The 20528-nt window shown below is 39.2% G+C and overlaps 2 protein-coding genes across 7 annotated transcripts in view; both read left to right on the forward strand.

Moving 5' to 3' along the window:
• The window catches only part of STON1 (stonin 1), a 43064-nt gene extending 23291 nt beyond the window's left edge, over positions 1-19773 (forward strand). For 4 of the 6 annotated variants that reach the window (XM_014538485.1, XM_005864816.2, XM_014538486.1 and 1 more), the window contains 3 exons: positions 7109-9085; positions 14352-14554; positions 16766-19773. In XM_014538485.1, coding sequence (XP_014393971.1) covers positions 7156-9085; positions 14352-14554; positions 16766-16840 — 2208 coding nt within the window. In that variant the 5' untranslated portion in view covers positions 7109-7155 and the 3' untranslated portion in view covers positions 16841-19773. The remainder of the gene's footprint in view (positions 1-7108; positions 9086-14351; positions 14555-16765) is intronic. The other 2 variants (XM_014538483.1, XM_014538484.1) reach the window with 1 other exon arrangement.
• Positions 1-20528, forward strand: part of GTF2A1L (general transcription factor IIA, 1-like) — a 93512-nt gene that overhangs the window by 23271 nt on the left and 49713 nt on the right. The window lies entirely within an intron of this gene.

A 20528-nucleotide genomic window follows, 5' to 3' on the forward strand; every position in this document is an offset into this window, starting at 1 on the left:
ACCAAGTGCATCTAATCCAATTTTGACAATCTGCAGGATAAGGTAGAACTTCATATTTATACTTTCTTTGAGTGGTTTCTGGAGAAAAGCAAAGGAAAACTGCAAAGAACAGCAGAAGTGGACAACTAAGAATGGAGGGGGTTGAGAGTTGGCCTGGGAGGAAGGACAATGCAGGGAGTTACACAGAGTTTGGGGAATTAGTCTGCCAAGATTGCCACTCGAAGAGCAGGTGGCACATCAATGCATTTGTTAGGCAGCAAGTCTGAAAAACTTCATCACTAAGGGTGGGCTGTCCAGTCGATGCAGACAGGAAGGGACAGGAAACAGGGCAGGCTGAGTGACAAACGCCTGTCTCAGAATTGACCCAAATTGATAATGAGCTGTTGTTGTTCTTGAGCCATCATGGGGAAAACTGTCTCGGAGTCTGCCTTTCCCAAGCCTGGGGTGTCCAAGCGGCAGATACACGTGGTGGGCTTTATGGAGAAGTAGGGTCTTTGCAGGTGAGAACAGAATCCTTCCAGTTTAGAGAGCTCCTGGCTCCAGGAAATGGTGGCTTCTATCCCGGAGCTTTCTCCTTAGTGAAGGGTGGAGTGGTGGAAAGTACTTGGAAGTGGCAGGTAGGACACTGGCAGAGTCAGGCATCAGATCTCTTGGGACCTTTGGGGGTGATGGATGGTATCACACATGGGCTTTGGGATCAGACAGACCTGGTCACACTGCGGGTCTGCCTACCTGGGATGGGTGACTTTGGGCAAATAGCTTAACCTCTCTGAGCCTCCTTTTCCTCTTCTACAAAATGATGATATCATTACCTGATGTGGCTGTGAGGGTTAAATGAGGTCAAGCACTTAGCATACCCCAAGCACAGAGCGCTTGATAAATGTTTGTTGGTGTGGTTAATTGAACAGAATACCTCCAATTTCTGCCCAACTCTAAAATTCAGTGATTCTTTGAACTGGGGAGGGCAGTATAGAGATTTACTTTATGGAATACTGAATAGACCATTTAAAATGATTCAATCAAAATTGTATTGTGCTGCACACTCGTGTCAGACATTTGTGGAAAACGATCTAATGAATGAGACATGATCCCTTTCTGAAAAAGCTTCACTCTGACTCTCAAGGAAGATACGAATTTTTTTCTACAATAACATGAAAATTTTTATCCCTAAGTTGTTTTTGGTGAGACCACTTTTTCATACCACTGCAACTTATTCATAAGGCTTATTGAAAGTAATTTGCAGTATTATTAATATTTAAGATGTTGTTATTTGTGAAAGATTTCATTTTTAAGATAATTTAGGGTAAATTTATTATAATTTCCATAATTCTTTTTAAGAATTCCAGTATGATCTCTTAAGCAGAAGAAAGGGGTGGAATGCAGGAATTGTATGTAAGTGCAGCCTTTCTCATGTTGGTTGTGGCCTGGGCCCCTCCTTTGCTTATCCAACATTCAGCATAGGGAGTAATTATTTTAAGGCTTCCCTAAATATTTTGGGGGTTATAAAATTCTGGGCACAACCAAGAGGATGTGCTAAGCTTCAGAATGCCATCTGGCTGGGCCAGTGTGGCTTAGTGGTTGAGCACTGACCCATGAACCAGGAGGTTACAATTCGATTACCAGTCAGGGCACATGCCTGGGTTGTGGGCTCAATCCCCAGTGTGGGGCGTGCAAGAGGCAGCCGATAAAAGACTCTCTCATCGTTGATGTTTCTATCTCTCTCTCCCTTTCCCTCCCTCTCTGAAATCAATATTAATATATATTAAAAAAACCCAACAAAATGCCATCTGTCACATGTGTTGGGGTACGAAGTTGAAAACCCTGGTCTGCCTATATCTTCCCCGTGTGAGTAGGCATGTGCATTTACTTTCAGTTTAATCTTGAGTTCAATGTATTCTGATGTTGCTTTGAAAATAGGGAGACAAAAAGCATGTCTACTAGTCTTAAGAGGAAGCAAACACTCCCCTAGAAACCGTTAAACCTCAGAAATTGATTTCTAGAAATTTCTACCATAAATTTCTACATTTTCCTTTTTTATGCCCCACGTTCAGTCTTAGTGTCTTGACCTGTCTCTGAATTTCATCTGGAATTGTCTTCTACAAGTTTGCGGATAATCCAGATCGACTGAAAACAGGGTGGGATGGCATCCACATCCAAGGAAAAAGCCAGGGAGTTGAACCAGAGGAATATTTCCTTCAGAGGAAGGCAGCTGGGGACTTGGTGCCAGGAGTCCTGGGTTCCCAGCTCTGCACTCATTGGATCCTGGACTTTGGAGAAGGCTCTTAAATGCTGTGGTCCACTCTGGATTGTCATAAAATTTAAACGAGATGTTGTCTGTGAAAGGGCTCTGTAAATGGTAGGGCTTGGGGCCCTCTGGGAGGCACAGATGCATATTTAGATCCTACCCAATTTGCAGTGCAGAAAACAAACAAAACAAACCCCGAGGTTAAATGGATGCTACTGCTTGAATACTTTTAAAATCTGCATCTTGAAGTAGATGGGGTGAATTTGCAGTTGACTAAAAGAAGACACATTCTATACCTCTAGATTCTGATGTGGCCCCCTGTCCCTGTTGGGGGTGGGGATGGGTTAGGAGGGAAGGAAAGAGAAGGAAAGCGCTGAGTAGAATTGATTCTAGTTGACTTTGGGAAAACTGACTGGTTGCTGCTTTGAGACTAGACTGGAAAGATGAAGCCATAGAGAGGGAAGGGGTAAAAGGAAAGAAATGGAAATGAGTATAAAAAAGGATTGATAATGAAGGGCAGCAAGAGGGATAGAGAAGAGGAGAATGAAGAGCAGAGCAGGAAACAAACCTGCCTTTGACCTTGGAGCTGGAGTCTTAGCCACTCACTCCAGAGCAGCATCTAAGTCCTGCCTTTTAAACAGGGACAAAGAATTGAGCTCTCCGTGGCATAATACAGAATTCTGTTTGGTTGCATTTAACTCACATTACATTTGCTGAGTCCCTCCTATGAAAGTCTTGCATAGGGGGAAGAGTATGGTTTGCATAGATTTTTGTACTCAAGGTAGGAGATGTTTTGCAAGGTGTGCTTTCCAAAGATCAGGGGTCACTTAGAAAGTAATGGGATTGATTTTTCTATCTGGTTTATGGAAATCATTTTTTTTTCATAATAAGCACGAGTCTGAAAAAACCAATATCACTGTTCCAAATTTTGAAGCTACCCATGAAAAACGGATGAGGCATAACGTTCGGGATCGATCAGAAGAGGAGGCAGCCTGAAGTTGAATTATTTCTTCTCTTGGTTTTTACTTTTTCTTTCTTTTAATTAACCGACTAAAGTAAATATTTACATGATCTTCCACCCTGTCTGAAGAAGTATTTTGGCTGGATTCTTTCTGAAGAGGGTGCGATGGGATGGGTCGATAAATATTGCTTCTGATTTCCTGCCTCTGAGGCTCCTGGCAGAGTTCCTTGAAACACTGCTCTTCCTGCCCCGAAGGGAACTTGCTTGCTGGCAACTCCAGCCCAAGGGCAGTGACAGTGAAATGCCCTCCAGAGAGCCAGCTGGCCTGGGCTGCGCTCCACTGTGTGTTTTTGTGCCTTCAGGAATGTGCGGATTTAGCAAATGACAACACTGAGCGAGCCCTGTCCCCAGCTGAGCCCCAGGCCCTCTCTCTTCCTTTGTGTTGACTCTTTTCCGAGCTTGAGTGATTGCATTGGTTGAGCCTTCATTTTCCACAAGGGGAGGCAAGAAGGTGGGCTGGAGGGAGAAAAATATGCCTTTCTCATGGCCTTTATTCCAGCAGTTTTTGAGTTTTTACACTAGTAGATCTTATGGAACTTTACTTTCTGTCAGTTTGGAAGTTTGGTCAAAAATCCCAGTGGTAACACAATTTCTGCTTTTGAAAAAAAATTCAACTGGATGTCAACTACCATAGAGTTGTTTTAGAATTGGAAAGAAACTCAGAGCTGATTCTAGTCTAATCATTGAATATCCAGAATGAGTGGCAGAGCAATGCCCAGCGTTTGGGTTATACCCACCCCCTGGGTCAGTACTGTGTTCCGTATAGCTCTTCACCTCTGATGTCATTAGAATAATTTCAGTAATTTATGTTGTGTTAGATTTGCATGAAGTGCCCTGTGTTCAAATTCAGGGTCTTTTCAAGCTAGGTATATACCCGAGATAAATGATTACATAAAAAACTTACGCACGAATGCTCCTAGCAGTATTATAATAGACAAAATATAGAAACAAACCAAATGTCCATCAACTGATGAACAAAGTATGGGATATCCTCACAATGAAATATTATTCAGCCACAAAAAGGAGTGAAGTACTGATTGATACGTGCTACTACATGGACGAGCTTTAAAAATATTATGCTAAGTGAAAGAAGCCAGACACAAAAGGCCATATGTTGTAGAGATTCTATTTACATGAAATGTCCATACTAGGCAAATTCAGAAAAGTAAAGTAGATCAGTGGTTTCCAGGACCTGGGAGAGGAAGAAAATGAGGTGTGACTGAGTAGGTGCAGGGTTTATCTGGGAGGGGCATGATAAAAATGTTCTGGACTTAGTGGTGATGCACAATTCTGTGAATGTACTAAATACCACTGAATTGTCTTTTTTTTTTTTTTAAAGGGTGAATTTTATATGTGAGTTGTATGTCAATAAAACTGTTATTTTTAAAAATCTTAGATTTGCCTTTTAATCAGTTGGATGATTTTAGGCAATGATTCAACCCAAGTAATCTCTGCTATGAAATTAGAATAACGATGTACATCTCTCAGGGTTGTTTTCATAAATGAGGCCATGAATTTGAAAATGCTGCTAAAGTGTAAACATCACATATTTTGGGGCTGTCAGTGGGTTATAAGTTCATTATTCATTGGGTTTTATCTCTTCCTCCTGTATTTTCTAGAGCACTAACAAGGTCTGGCTACATAACAATCATTCAAATAAAGACTTTTTGAAGTGATTAAAAAAATGTTGCAGTGAATAAAAACAATTCTTAAATTTTTCATTGTAAAACAGTACCCTGTGTTATACCAGCAGCAGCCTCATACCTCTCATGTTTACCACAACTCTTGATTGCATCATTTTCTCTTGTGCTTGATTTAATCTCATGTTGCTCTGTATACTAACATGCCATACAGACTTGTAGCCTAGGAGCAATAGGCTATTCCATATAGCCTAGGTGTATAGTAGGTTATACCATCTAAGTTTGTGTATGTAAGTACAATCTATGATGTTCACACAACAATGAAACTATCTAATGGCAAATTTCTCAGAATGCATCCCCATTGTTAAGCAGTGCATGACTGGAGTCAAATTTATAGAAGCAGAGAGTAGAATGATGGTTACCAGGGGCTGGGAGGAGAGGGAAAAGGGTATTGCTGTTCAGTGGGGATGCAGTTTTAGTCATGCCAATAGAAAAAGTCCGAGAGATCTGTTGTACAACAATGTGCATATAGGTAACAATACTCTACCACTTAAAAATTCAGTCTTGCCCTAACCGGTTTGGCTCAGTGGATAGAGCGTCGGTCTGCAGACTGAAGGGTCCCAGGTTCGATTCTGGTCAAGGGCATGTATCTTGGTTGTGGGCACATCCCCAGTGGGGGGTGTGCAAGAGGCAGCTGATTGATGTTTCTCTCTCATCAATGTTTCTAACTCTCTATCCCTCTCCCTTCCTCTCTGTAAAAAATCAATAAGATATATTTTAAAAAATTCAGTCTTCTCACTAATTATAGGTATAGGTCAGTTCAGATTTCCTATTTCTTTATGATTGGATCTTGGTAGACATTACGTTTCTAGGAATTTATCCATTTCTTCTGGGTTAATCAATTTGTTGGCCCCTAATTGTTCACATAGTCTCTTCTAATAAATTTAAAAAAAAATTTCTGTGACATTAGTTGTAATGTCTCCTCTTTCATTTGTGATTTTATTTAAGTATTTTCCCCTTAGTCCAGCTAAAATTTGTCAATTTTGTTGATTTTTTAAAAAATGTAACTCTTAGTTTTATTGATATTTTTTCTATTTTCTATTGCCTATATCATTTACTTCTGCTCTAATCTTTATTCATTTCTTCCTGCTAACTTAGGGATTAGTTTTTGTTTGTTTTTTAGTTCTTTGAGCTATAAAGTTAGGCTGTTTATTTGAGATCTTTTTTAAAAATGTAGCCATTTACCAGCATGAACTCCTCTCTTAGCACCACTTTTGCTGTATACAGTAAGTTTTGGTATGTTGTGTTTTAATTTTTGTCTCAAGATATTTTCTAATTTTGTTTTTTATTTCTTCTTTGACCCATTGTGTATTGTTTAATTTCTACATATTTGTGAATTTTTCAGTTTTCCTTCTGCTATTGATTTCCAGTTTTTTCTATTGTGGTAGAAAAGATACCTGTGTGATTTCAATCTTAAATTTGTTGAGACTTGTTTTGTGGCCTAACCTGTGATGTATCTAGAGAATGTTCTGTGTGTGCTTGAGAAGAATGTGTGTTTTACTGTTGTTATGTGGAATGTTTTGTATATGTCCTGTATATCCACTTGATTTATATAGTGTTGTTCTAGTCCTCCATTTCCTTATTGATCTTCTGTTTGGATGTCCTATCCATTATTGAAAGTGGGATATTGAAATATCCTTCTATTATCGTGTCCCTGTCTATTTCTCCATTTAGTTTTTTAATGTTTGCTTTATACATGAGGGTGTATTAGTGTTGAGTTTATATATACTTTTAATCATTCTATCTTTCTAGTGAGTTGACCCCTTTATCATTACATAACATCCTTCTCTATCTCTTGTGACAGTTTTTGACTTAAAGTTATTTTGTCTGATGGTATGGCTACCCCCTGCTCTCTTTAGATTTCTATTTGCATAGAATATCATTTTTTAGTCTTTCACTTTCAGCCTATGTGTTTGCTTAAATCTAAAATGAGTCTTTTGTCACAGCATATGGCTAGATCTTATATTTTTAAATCCATTTAGCCATCAAAAATGTTACAGTTTTTAAGCACTTCTTTGAACTCAGTTAATCTATAAATCCGGATGCTTTTAAATAGAAGTATTTCTCAGAACCAAAGACCTTTAGTAACTTGAAATTTTCCCCTCATTTTTATTCTTATTTTTTCTTTTTCTCCTTTAACAGAGACAACACATCTGAATCATTGACAGGATCACAATCTGATTTTAAAGATGTGTTCTACAAACCCAGGCAACTGGGTCACATTTGATGATGACCCTACATTTCAATCTTCTCAAAAGTCAAAGAATTTCCGTCCAGAGAATCAAGGCATCTGTAGGCCAAATGGACTTAAGCTGAACCTTTCCACTCCTAAGGAATTTTCCAGTGGGTCTTCCTCCACCAATAGTACCCCCCTCCCCTCTCCCATCATAGACTTCTACTTCAGTCCAGGACCTCCAAGTAACTCTCCTCTTTCTACACCTACCAAAGACTTCCCAGGAATTCCTGGCATCCCCAAAGCAGGGACTCATGTGCTTTATCCTATTCCAGAATTATCTTCAAACAGCCCACTCACAACACCTGGAGCAGATTCTTCCTTATTGTCTACTAAACTAACCTGTGTACCCCATGCTTCCTTACCCAATGATCACTCATGCACACCTCCAGCTCCCAAAGTGGGTCTTCCAGATGAAGTTAGTCCTCCACAGGCTGAAAGCCTGGGGTTCCAAAGTGATGCTCTTCAGTTTCAGTATTTTCAGGAGGACTGTGCCTTTTCAAGTCCATTTTGGAAAGAAGAAGGCAGTGCTTCCCAGTTCACCTTTGACCCTCCAGGAAGCAGAAAGGGATTCCCATCAAGAGACAAAGAAATGCCCATTGATCAAAAAAGCTTAAATCAGTGTTCACTCAACTACATCTGTAAGAAGCTTGAACATCTCCAATCAGTTGAGGACCAAGACTCCTTTGGAAGTTTGTCTATGCAGTGTCTGTATGCTGAAGATACAGGCTCTTCCTTTGTCCCCCACACCCTCTTCAGGAGTCAGCCCAAACCTGGGTGGTCTTTCATGCTGAGAATTCCTGAGAAGAAGAACATGATGTCTTCCCGTCAGTGGGGACCAATTTTTTTAAAAGTCTTACCTGGAGGAATTTTGCAAATGTATTATGAGAAGGGGTTAGAAAAACCATTTAAAGAGTTACAGCTTGATTCACAGTGCAGGCTTTCTGAACCCAAACTTGAGAACTTCAGTGTGGCGGGAAAAATCCATACTGTGAAGATTGAACATGTGTCTTACACAGAAAAAAGAAAGTACCATTCTAAGACAGAAGTAGTTCACGAGCCAGACATAGAGCAGATGCTAAAGTTGGGATCCACAGAGTACCATGACTTCCTCGACTTTCTGACTACTGTGGAGGAGGAGCTGATGAAACTGCCAGCTGTTTCAAAACCAAAAAAGAACTATGAGGAACAAGAAATTTCCCTTGAAATTGTGGACAACTTTTGGGGTAAAATCACTAAAGAAGAAGGGAAATTGGTTGAAAGTGCTGTGATAACTCAGATCTGTTGCCTCTGCTTTGTGAATGGGAACTCGGAATGCTTCTTAACATTGAATGATCTTGAGCTGCAGAAGCGAAATGAACACTATTTTGAAGCAGACCCAGAAAAGAAGGGGATTGATATTCTTGAATATCATTTTCATAAGTGTGTGAAAGCACAAGAATTCGAGCAATCAAGAATCATTAAGTTTGTACCTCTGGATGCCTGCCGGTTTGAGCTGATGCGTTTCAAGACGTTGTATAATGGGGAAGACCTTCCCTTTTCCCTGAAGTCTGTAGTGGTTGTCCAGGGGGCATATGTGGAGCTTCAGGCCTTTGTCAACATGACCCCATTGCTTCAGAAATCATCCCATGCCAGTTCCTTGAGGTCCTGTGACAACATAATGATACACTTTCCTGTCCCGTCGCAGTGGATCAAGGCTCTCTGGACCATGAACCTCCAGAGACAGAAGTCCCTGAAAGCCAAAATGAACCGCCCGGCATGTCTGGGGAGTTTACATGAACCCGAATCTGAACCTGTCATACAGGTCACTGTGGGGTCAGCAAAATATGAGAGTGCCTACCGGGCCGTGGTATGGAAGATAGATCGGCTTCCTGATAAACATTCAAGTAAATATTCAACACCTCAAGTTGATTTTCATGTGAAACAGCCTCAATGTTTTCACCCTACTTAGATTGAAATGAGGCTGAGACAGATGGTAACTTCGGTCAGCTGAGGACATGCTTATACATTGCTGGGTGGGAGATGGGACATTTAGTTAAACAGCCGGCTTATTTCATTCTTTTGTGCCAGTTTCTGCCAGATAAGTTTAACTTTAAATATATATATAATAAATATTAGTCTAGGCTAGGATTTAGTTGTACATGGTGGCACACAGGGAACACTTATAGTTGACTTCTTGACATTAAATTCCCTAATTAATCTTTAAAGATCTACATCCATGAGTTTACCTGAGCATTTTCATTTTCTTATCTTTCTTCTTCCTTGTGTTTTCCCCTGGGCCTTTCACTGGGGAGGTGAGGGATGGGTGAGGAAATTCAGAAGAGGAGCCCCCAAAACAATGACAGGTTACCTGTGAGCCTTGGGGTTAGGGAGAGGATGGGAGGAGGCCAGGATCTCTGGCTTTGGGGAATAGGTGGATAGTGGTGCCATTAGCTGATAGCCGAGGATCCTGTCATCACTCTTGCTTTTAAAATCTGTCTGTTTCCAAGCCCTGTCTGCTTGTCAGAGACCATAGAATCATTAGAGCTTTAAAAACATCATACCCACATTTAGTCTCTATCCCAACCATGACTCTCTGGTGGGGGGAGGCCCAGGTATGGGCGCTGATAAAAGGCTCTCCCAGGCAGCTAGCGTTGAGAACTACCGACCTGTGGAACATATTATGGTCCCCTAGGCAGAGAACGTCCCTCCCTGTGCTGTCTATCCCTATGTCTATAGAGCTCTGTTATTACTCTTGTACCTGTTTTTACTAGCAGTTGAGCTCACAAAGAACAATTACAAGAGTGGGTTTTCCCAGAGAGGTGGCTGGACTTGATCTTGGCCTTCGGGAATTCTTTTTGAAGACTTTCATAGCACCAGGCCCACACAGAACGCATTTTATAAGCATTCCAGTGATAATTTACTGAACAAATCCTTTAGGATCAAAGCTGCTTTGTTCAGATCAGCTCTGTGTGCAAAGAGGAGGCCTAGGGAAAAGGCAAATGGAGTGTGTCAGGTAGAAGGTGGGCAGGAGGTGGCTCTGAAATGGGTGGCAACCTGTGGTCCAGTCTTGTGGCTTCACCATGGTGGGGTTGGGGAGGAAATGCAAAGAGTGAGAGGGTGCCTGGCAACTTGCCTCTGGAGGAGAGAAGTATAGAAATAGGTTTGGGCGGAGAGGAAGTTTTTGTCTAAGGCAGTGCTTCTCAAACTTTTGTGTGTACATGAATCACCTTGTTCAAATGTAGATTGTGATTCAACATGTGGGGCTGATAACTGTTCTCAGGTGATACCAATGCTATTGCCCACAGACAACACGTAGAATAAGAGTCTTAGAGTACATCTCCACTTTTCTATATGATTTTTAAAGCAATTGGGTGTTTAGAGAACAGAAGATTTTTAAAGTCTTTAAAACATTACCTTTTCCAAGCTAGTTTCTGAAAAATCTACACTGTTAGAAAAAAAATATTTTAAAATGGAAAATGAAAGAGAATATAAGAACTACTCTACTAGGTACTAATTTAAAAAAAATTATGCCTTTCCTGTGGAATTTTGAGATCAGGATTGACTTCATTTTCACTTACATGTGATTTCAAGGGAGGTGGGATGGGCTGCTGGCCCTTTAAATGTGTCTTCTAGCATGTCAATGCTTAATATTTCTTTTAACAGTGGGCAGGTCTTTCATTTTACAACAGAAGTTGGCCTTGGACAGGTAGCTCAGATAGTTTATTCAGACAAAGATGTGAATGACAGCAAAGGAACAGAGGAGCCTTTCCTGAGGACAGGCTTTGGTGGGGGATTGGGAGGTCGGTGGGAGGCGTGGAGGGTTGGGAAACAGGTGGGTGGGGAGAGAAAGGAAGAAGAGGAAAAGATGAGAACATTAATTAGCCAAAGGAGGTGCAGATGGTGGCATAGAATTAGGAGAGTGGAAATGGTGGAGCGTCAATTAACAAACATATCTATCTCTACCTTCCCAATTTGCCTTTACTTTTTCTCTTTGCTCTCTGTCACCAGCACATTGGTTGCTTCTCTCCTCCTCCACTTGTATCATTCTCTTGCCATTCATATCTTCCAACTCACAACAGTTCTGTTTCAGATGTGAAATGTTTTGGTTTAAGAAGGACCAGATATCTACTGGACCTAAGAAGATACTGTAATTTGCATTCCCTTTGCTGAGAAAGTTCTGGTGAGAGAATAGCAATTTCCAAAGCCCGAGAGTGCCCCCTGCTGGTCAGTACTGAGATAAATAACATGATTTTTCTTTTTCCTTTCTTTCTTTCTTTCTTTTTTTGTGTATAAATTCATCAAATATCCATTGACCCACAAACGTGCCAGACATTGTCCTAGGGACAGACATGATACCTCTCCTCACGGAGACCAAAGTCTAAAGGAGGAGTATGTTATTAAACATTGTAGAGTATTTAGAGTTTTTAAAAGCCAAGGAAAATATGCCAGAAAGCTTAAAGGAACAATTGCTCTCCTTTACCTTTTACCAGTTTTTAAGACAAACAAGCAGAAAGGTTTTGTTTCTAACATTTTTTGGAGTACTAGGTCTTCAACTTTGGTAATTTTGATTGCAGGAGATTCCAAAAAATTTTTTTCCCTTTAAAATGTGAATATCTAATTAGATAATCTCCAATATAATTTTCAGCTCTAAAAATGTAGAATTCACAGTCACTTCCTTAGCAAAATTATAGTAATTAAATAATATTGTATTTATAATCGAATAGTACTTTGCAAAGTAATCATACCAGAATATATCCCCCACTTGTATCTATACCACTATAGTATACCATGATTTTAGTGTCTAGGTTTGCTGATTGTTTTGTTTAATCCTCATAACAATCGTGTAAGGTATGTTATTATTATCAGCACCATCACCCCCGTTTTCATATGGGGAAACTGAGGCTCAGAGAGATCAAGTAATTTGCCAAGGATTACACAGCTATTAAGTAGCAGAGCTGGGACTGGGCTTTGGGCAACCTGGATCCAGTGTTTGTGTTCTTCACCACTGTGTGTCATAATGGACATTAGAGTTCCCGAGTTAAGTTTAAATGAACTTACTGTGTCTGCACTTCAGGCAGAAGACTAGAAACAAACGGTAATGGATGGTGGACTCTCCCCTGGGTGTGTGTGTGTGAATAAAGTTATCACCTGCCTGCAGTGATCGGGGGTAGCTTAGAGCACCTCAGAGGCCACTGTGGTCCTACCCTGCATGTAAGTGGTGGGGGTGGCTAATGAGCCCCTGGTGGTTAATGGATTGATGACTTCTCAAGGCCTTTTACAGCCTTAGAATTCTATTAGTCTCTCTACAAGAAACAGATTGTAAGGGATGAAAGGCAATTTATCTTTTAAGAATTAAGTGAAATCCTTTAAACTCTTGTTTTTGTGCCTAAAGCTATATTCTGATGGAAATGTTATTTCTGAAGCTATGTCAGTGCTACAGTAATTTAATCGGGCTTTGAAATTACTGTCACCTCATACATTTATTTAAGGGCAGATAGCTGCATTGGATATGTAGATGCTGTGGAAAATGCAACAGAATCACTGTTACTACAGTGATTACAATGGAAATATTTTTTTCTCCATTATCTCTCTCTCTCTCTCTCTCTCTCTCTCTCTCTGTCACACACACACACTCACACACTCACACACTCACAAACATTATATGACTACACTTAAATTTTTGCATTTATCTGATATCCTTAGGTCTGGCACAAAGCCTGGCCTGGCATAGAGTAGATGCTCAATAAATGACACATTGAATTAAGTGAAAACAAATATTAGATTGAAACAGTCAAAGCCAATATGCCCATCTCTACACTGCATGTCTGTTTTCATCAAAGCTTTAAGAAGGGTGAGTGGAAATTAATGTATTAAAATATAATCTGTTCTACTGAAAAAGGAATTTTTGGCCTAAAATAGTTCCTGAAATGTAATACAATTTCATTAAGTTTAACTTAAAAAAATCAGAATTATTTTATAATGTGACCTAATTTAGATAGCTTATCTTTTCATTAACTATCAATAAGAATAGTAAGAAAATGAATAAATTAAGAATTATTATAAGAGCTCATTTAGTCTACTTAAGCAAGTTTTGGGTTTTTTGTTGTTTTTTTTACAAATCCTACATACATTGTAGAAAGTCATGTTATTTACCTCAGTACTTTTTATAAATCCTACACATATTAAGTAAAAGATACTATCTTTTAATTAAAGAAACTTAACATACTTCAACTGAAAACATTTTTAGGAGTTCATATATACATGTATACAATAATAAAGTTGTATTTATTTTAAAGCTAGTATTTAAAAATTGAAGATTTCCCCCAAGTTAGTGCAGAATTGTAAATTTTGATGGTAATTTGCTCAAATAGAATTCACGCTGCCATAGTGCCAATGGAATTGCTTATTAAAGAGAGGGATGAGTGCCTCTTACATTCAAGAGAAATGTTCAATGGCCATTGAAATACTTTGACTGACAATTTGATTTTTTCCTCAAGGTCCTGATCATCCCCATGCTTTAAGAATGAGTGGAAATTAATGTATTAAAATATAATCTGTTCTACTGAAAAAGGAATTTTTGGCCTAAAATAGTTCCTGAAATGTAATACAATTTCATTAAGTTTAACTTTAAAAAAATCAGAATTATTTTATAATGTGACCTAATTTAGATAGCTTATCTTTGCATTAACTATCAATAAGAATAGTAAGAAAATGAATAAATTAAGAATTATTATAAGAGCTCATTTAGTCTACTTAAGCAAGTTTTGGGTTTTTTGTTGTTTTTTTTACAAATCCTACATACATTGTAGAAAGTCATGTTATTTACCTCAGTACTTTTTATAAATCCTACACATATTAAGTAAAAGATACTATCTTTTAATTAAAGAAACTTAACATACTTCAACTGAAAACATTTTTAGGAGTTCATATATACATGTATACAATAATAAAGTTGTATTTATTTTAAAGCTAGTATTTAAAAATTGAAGATTTCCCCCAAGTTAGTGCAGAATTGTAAATTTTGATGGTAATTTGCTCAAATAGAATTCACGCTGCCATAGTGCCAATGGAATTGCTTATTAAAGAGAGGGATGAGTGCCTCTTACATTCAAGAGAAATGTTCAATGGCCATTGAAATACTTTGACTGACAATTTGATTTTTTCCTCAAGGTCCTGATCATCCCCATTGTTTGTCATACAAACTAGAACTTGGATCAGACCAAGAAATTCCCTCTGATTGGTATCCATTTGCTACTGTTCAGTTTGGGATGCTCGACACCTGTGCCTCAAGGACAGAGGTCAGGTCTCTGGGGGTGGAGAGCGATGTGCAGCCACAGAAACACGTTCATCAGCGAGCTTGCTACAACATCCAGGTACATCCCAAACCCCTTAGGGCTTCTAGAGCTGTGACATGATTGGTTTTAGATATTTGCTTTGCCCTCTTACGTGACCATGTATGGGTGTGTGTGTGTGTGTGTGTGTGTGTGTGTGTGTGTTTGAACTATGCAAACTTGATGGTCACCAGTGAGCCTAGATTGTCCCTTCTCAGTTCTAGAGAATGTTAGGAGCCTGAGCACACAGTGTTGCATACTTAATCAGCTCTCAATGGAAAATAGGACATTAAAAATGAATTCACATTTCAGAAGCATATTTATAACAAAAATCATGTTAGAATAGCATTTTCCAATATGTGTTCTGTGGAACATGTATCCAGGAAAAAAAGAAAAAAGCTTAGGAATGCCATACTTTAACATTAAATGAAGGCTCTGAGAAGTCCTTGTTAACCTTGATCCAGTTTCCTCCAACTTATTGATTATGAAATCCGGTCTGTATGGGCATGTGCATGTAAAATGTATATCAGTATCTTCTGAAATGGTATTCTGTGAAGCACCCCTTGGGAAATGCAAAGTTACTCTAATACAACAATTTAAAATGTTTACCATCAGCGCTTCTGCATCCTTAGGCCAGAAGAATTAAAGAGTGGCATACATTTGCACCTGTTTCTAAACTGGCTTTTCTTCTCGTCTTCAAAGTTAGTAGATTTAGACATAAACTCTGCCATATATTTCCCATAGTATCTTGAAATGGTGATGCGTCACCGATTTTGTTTACAAATATATCATTTAATTAGAAAATATTTCCAAAGTAAAAAAACAAAACAAAAACATAAACAGCAAATAACAAACAGGTGGTTCTGTTTAGAATTTATTTTTCTTTGATCTTGCACATGAGTAGCATTTTATACTTTCTCATATCATTTTGAAATCTATGTTGCTTGAGTCTCAGCTATGATTAATGTCATTCTGATTTTCGACTCATAAACCAACTGGTGGTTTGATAACACAGGAGTCTGTCAGGAGTTTTCTTTATTTGGGGCCACCTGTCCTGTGCACCCCCGAGGGGACCTACGCCCTTGTTCCCCTAGCAGCTGGAATTGCCTTGGCTGGAGAGAGCTCCAGGTCCTGCGCTCTCCCTGGGGCAGCTTTCGTTCAGCGACTGGTGGATGCAGGGGTGTGAAGACCCTTTGCCTTGGCTTGGGTAACTCCACAGGGCCATCCTAGCTTCGGCTTCCCCTGGGCACCAGCTGAAGCCTTTACTGTGACCTCCTTGCAGCCCAGCTTCTCCTCCTTCCTGTTCTGCTTCCTTCCTTCTCCCCCCTTTCCCTCCCCCACCAGGTGTCAACCCCCTAGTAGACCTTCTGCACACCATTCTCCATCTCAGAGTTTGCATCTTGGGGAACCTGACCTGTAACACTAGGTATATAAGTGTTATGTGTGACTGAAATATGGGTCAAGCGCACACAGAGACTTCCTCTATACCTAGTTTTCTATTCACAGGGTACGCCAGTTTCACATAGTGTCGAAGGACAGCTCAAAATTATGCAACAGAGTCTCTAGTTTAACAGCATTTACTAATTGATCTGCACTGGGTGGCAGTTGGTTTCAAAATATAATCTTACATTTAATAAGTATTTATTGAGCAATTTCTAAGTGCCAGGTGCTGCTGTAGATGCTGGGGATACAAGAGTGAATGAGATACTGCCTGTCCTCATGCAGCTTACCTTCTAGTGGGGAACAAAAAACAATTAGTAAACAAATAAATAATGTAATTTCAAATAGTGACAGATTCTAGGAAGAGAATCCAATGGGGTAATAGGATAGAGATTGATGGGGGCTTCCTTATCGAGGGTGGTCTGTGTTATCTCAGGTGGGCCAAAGCCTGGATCTATGATATGAGGATATAATTGATCACATGCCTAGCCAGAGGTCTGTGTTATCAATATATATTCTGAGTACATTTTTACAAAAATGATGGTTGACTTAGAAGAGAGGAGAGTTTTAGTTCTTTTTAAGATTTGACCCTAGAGGGAAGGACTGGGGTGGGGGGGAGGGGGACCTCTGTTGCCCTAAAGGAGAGGAGAGTGCCTCACTACGGAAGGAGCGTGAGGGGGTGGAAGGGCTGTGTCTGTGTCCCAAGGGTGTTGTGGCTGCAGAGCATGCCTCATGTGTGAAATGGGGCTGAACAGGTGCCAGTGCTGTGTTGCATTTGTTAATGCTGCTCGTGTTTTTGCTTTTGCATAACAGGTTGAAATAGAAAAGAAGTGGATTAAAATCGACGGGGAAGACCCAGATAAAGCTGGTGATTGTATCACTCAGTAGGAGTAGCAGGAGTTAATGATGACAACCCACTTTTCAAATAGAAATCACACACAGTTCTGCTCCTGTCTGGTGGAAATGACTTCTGAATAGAGGGCTTAGGACAGCTCCAGTGGCTGGCTGTGTTTGGAGAAGTTTAGACCTGAAACTGAACAATCTGTATTTTATGCTTTTTGATATATTTGTGCTCCAGGGGTTTGATTTAAAATGTGTCTATAATTTGCATGATGTTTCTACTTCCTATTGAAACTCAAAGGCGCTGTTATTCAATGTGTGACCCAACAGCCAGTTTGGCTAAAGGGGTTTTGATTTTTGATTACTCAGTGGCTGATTGTTTTGTGCTTTGGATTACCCAGCTGTCATATTTATTTTCCTCCAGTCCCTATTTCTTCTTGCTATGTTAGCACCTGTACTGGAGGGTGAGGCAATAAAAAAAACCATAAACTAAAATACTTAATTTTCCCTCTTGCTCATCTCTGAAATGTGGGTCGGTATAGATTGATGCTGAAACCACAAGCTAAAATGGAGATGTGGAAAGTGTCTGTGGTTTTGAATTATTTATCTTCCTGTCCTCTTACCACATTGCAAGTAATCATTGGCTGTGTATTTGGTACCTGTCTCCGCCCCTGGTATTATTGTTTTCAAAATGTATTTGTATTCTGGTGTTGGCTGCAAAGAAGCTATTTCTGTTGATATACATATTTTAGTACCAGTCACTAAGACCTATTGCCTTTTGCTTGGAGAGATTTCTTTTAAAATGGAATCCCAGTATTGGACACCAGTTAAAATATTTATGTGCATTAAAGATGAATTTTTAAACTTCATGAATATTCTTTCCCCAAAGTACAGACTCTAAGAATGTATTTTGATAAAGTATTATTTGTGATTAACATAAGTCTCTCTTGAGTAGAAGTCTAGCTCATGATTATTTTATGCTAGTTCTACTAAATTTAGAGCAAAATGAAAAACACTAGATTATTTTCCCTAGATTTTTGACATTTCTGTTCTTCGGTCAGCTAAATGTTTGGTTTCTAATGAAAAGCCAATAGCATTAGCAGTTATAATTCTGTTTATAACTTCCTTTCAATATTTACAGGGAAAGGTCAAATTTTAAAATTCATGAAATCTATATTCTAGGTATTTTTTTAGTCTGAAAAACAAAGTCCTCCATTTGGTATTAACACACCTTCAATTTATGTTGGATCTACAATATGATTAGGAGATATTTTTCTCTATTTACTAGATTTGTTTTGAGTAAAAACTGATATAATAATGTTCTTCCAAACAACATTTATTGGTCGGCTCAGAGTTTATGTCTTATGTTTTATTTAATATTGTGTCACATTCATTGTAATCTGTTCCAAAACCAGATTAAGATGAACATGTATGATGGTTTGTATCAATCAGCAGATTTTATTGTTTTTCATTATTTTGCTATAACAGCAAGGAAGGCAGAATTTGACTGTTAAAATGAAGTGTTATTGCTCTTTTTAACCCCACTTGATGCATTGCTCATAATATCATATGCTTGAGACTCACTGTTGATGTATGGAAGGGCAAATCTGTGTGTGCGTCATTAAGAAAAATTCCACCATCTTTCCCCATCCTCTGGCGCGGCACACTCTGGAGAGACTTCAATCTGCTCAACCCAAATATGAAGGTGGCTGGGGGTGTTGCTGCTCCAGGTGCCAGCAAAGTTCGCTAGGTTAATTACTGCCATTCCTTTCAAATCTGTTTAATGGCATCCTGCCCATGAAGAACTCAGAGTCTGATTCAGTTGGACTTAATGAATATTTACACCTTGGAATAATTTCAGCAAAGGGTTCAATTAATCGCCCCTCGTGCTTCACAGGTTGCCTGGTCTGTGACTACCTCACTGCTGGGGTCACTTACTTACCAGCCATCAGCCTTCAGGAGCATCTCAAGATTAGTGTTGGAAACCTAGTAACAAACCGCTGACTAAAGCCCAAATTGAGTTTCCGCTGCAATGCAAAGGTTGATGGCATTAACAGCGGGGTGCTATGGCATAATTGTTCATTTGCACATCTATTAGGATTCTTAAATATTCATTACTTAGTGTTAAATTAACATTCTGTGGAGGAAGGAGAGGCTTTTTAATACAATTCTTTTGACCTCAGAAATGACAGAAGGTAAGATGTGACCACAGTGCCATAAGTGAAAAATTAGATAGGGTCCATTTAGACTTACAAATTAAGAAGTAGAATCTCCTTTGCTAGAAAGTAAATGATGATCTGAAAGACAACTATAATAATGAAACCCCTTGCTTTTAAGGTTGGTGAGGATGGAAGAGAGTGAAGGAGGAACTACTCCTTTCTAGCATTTTAGCTTATGTACTTTAGATCAACCCTTTCTGAGTTTGACTGGTTAGAGGTCAGTCATTTGATTACACATGACAGGCTTCCAAGGACTTGACCAGGTTCTGACTAGTTGTCCTGCTCTAATTGTTCAGGTCTGGTTGCCTTTCCAGTCAAAGGATCATATTAACTGTGGAAGTGAATTCATGGCTTGATGGTTACTTGATCAATTGTACAGATCAGAATTTAAAGACATTTTCTCTTTCTATGGGAATAGAAATAGTTTATTCATTTAAAAAGGTACGAAAAAAATACTTTTCAGCACATAAAGATTGGATTTGTTTTGTGTGGTGTTTTTTTTTTAACCTGATTTATATATTAGACAGTTCTAAGGGTTATTTACCTTCATTCTGAAGCTGTGCTTATGATACAGCCCTTTTCTTGTAAATTCAGTTAGAAAGCCTTCCTTAATAATGATTAAGTATTATATCGTACTTAAAATATTACTTTATGACATAGCAACACAAATATAAAATAGATTGAGCCTTAATAATCGTGTAACAAAGTATTTGGTAGATTGCATATTGGTTTTTCAAAATTAAAGATGTATTTCAAATGATTCTTGCTGTGTGGTGGACTTATATCTTCTTTTGCAAGGTCTGGGGCTATTTTTTTTAAAGGTGTGAAATCAATTTTAATAAACTTAAACAATTGACTCTGTCAGGTGAATGTATACTGCTTTACTATTAAGGAGTCAGTGAACATGGCATCTTGGCACATCCTGGAAAAATAACACCACCAAACTATCATTTGGATGACTTTTAAAAGAGGATATAATCATTACTCTCCTAAAGAAATAATGTGAGTATATGCCCACGGTTTTACTTAACTTGTTAACTAATTGGGTATGTGTGTAGAGGGGGGGATTAAGATGTTGCAACTTGTTCCAAGGAAAATTCAAAAACAGAGATGTACATGAAATAAGGAATTCTGAAATGAATTTACAAATAGATGTAAAATGAATCTATCCACAATGCAGTAATATAATCAACTAGAGGCCTGGTGCACGACTTCATGCATGGGTGGGGTTCCTTGGCCTGGCCGGTAATCGGGGCTGATTGGGGCCATCTTGCCCAATCCTGATCAGGGCCTATTGGGGCAATTGGGGCCAGCCGACCAGGGGGAAGGACTGCAGGAGGTTGCCTGGTTGCAGAAGGTTGGCCGGTTGCAGAAGGTTGGCTGTGGGAGTGCACTGATCACCAGGGGGCTGCTCCTGTGTTGAGCGTCTGCCCCCTGGTGGTTGTTCGGTCGACCGGTCATAACGGTCACTTAGGCTTTTATATATATAGACTAGAGGCCCGGTGCACAAAAATTTG

This window comes from Myotis brandtii, unplaced genomic scaffold (genome assembly GCF_000412655.1).
Source record: "Myotis brandtii unplaced genomic scaffold, ASM41265v1 scaffold191, whole genome shotgun sequence".
NCBI classification, from domain to species: domain Eukaryota; kingdom Metazoa; phylum Chordata; class Mammalia; order Chiroptera; family Vespertilionidae; genus Myotis; species Myotis brandtii.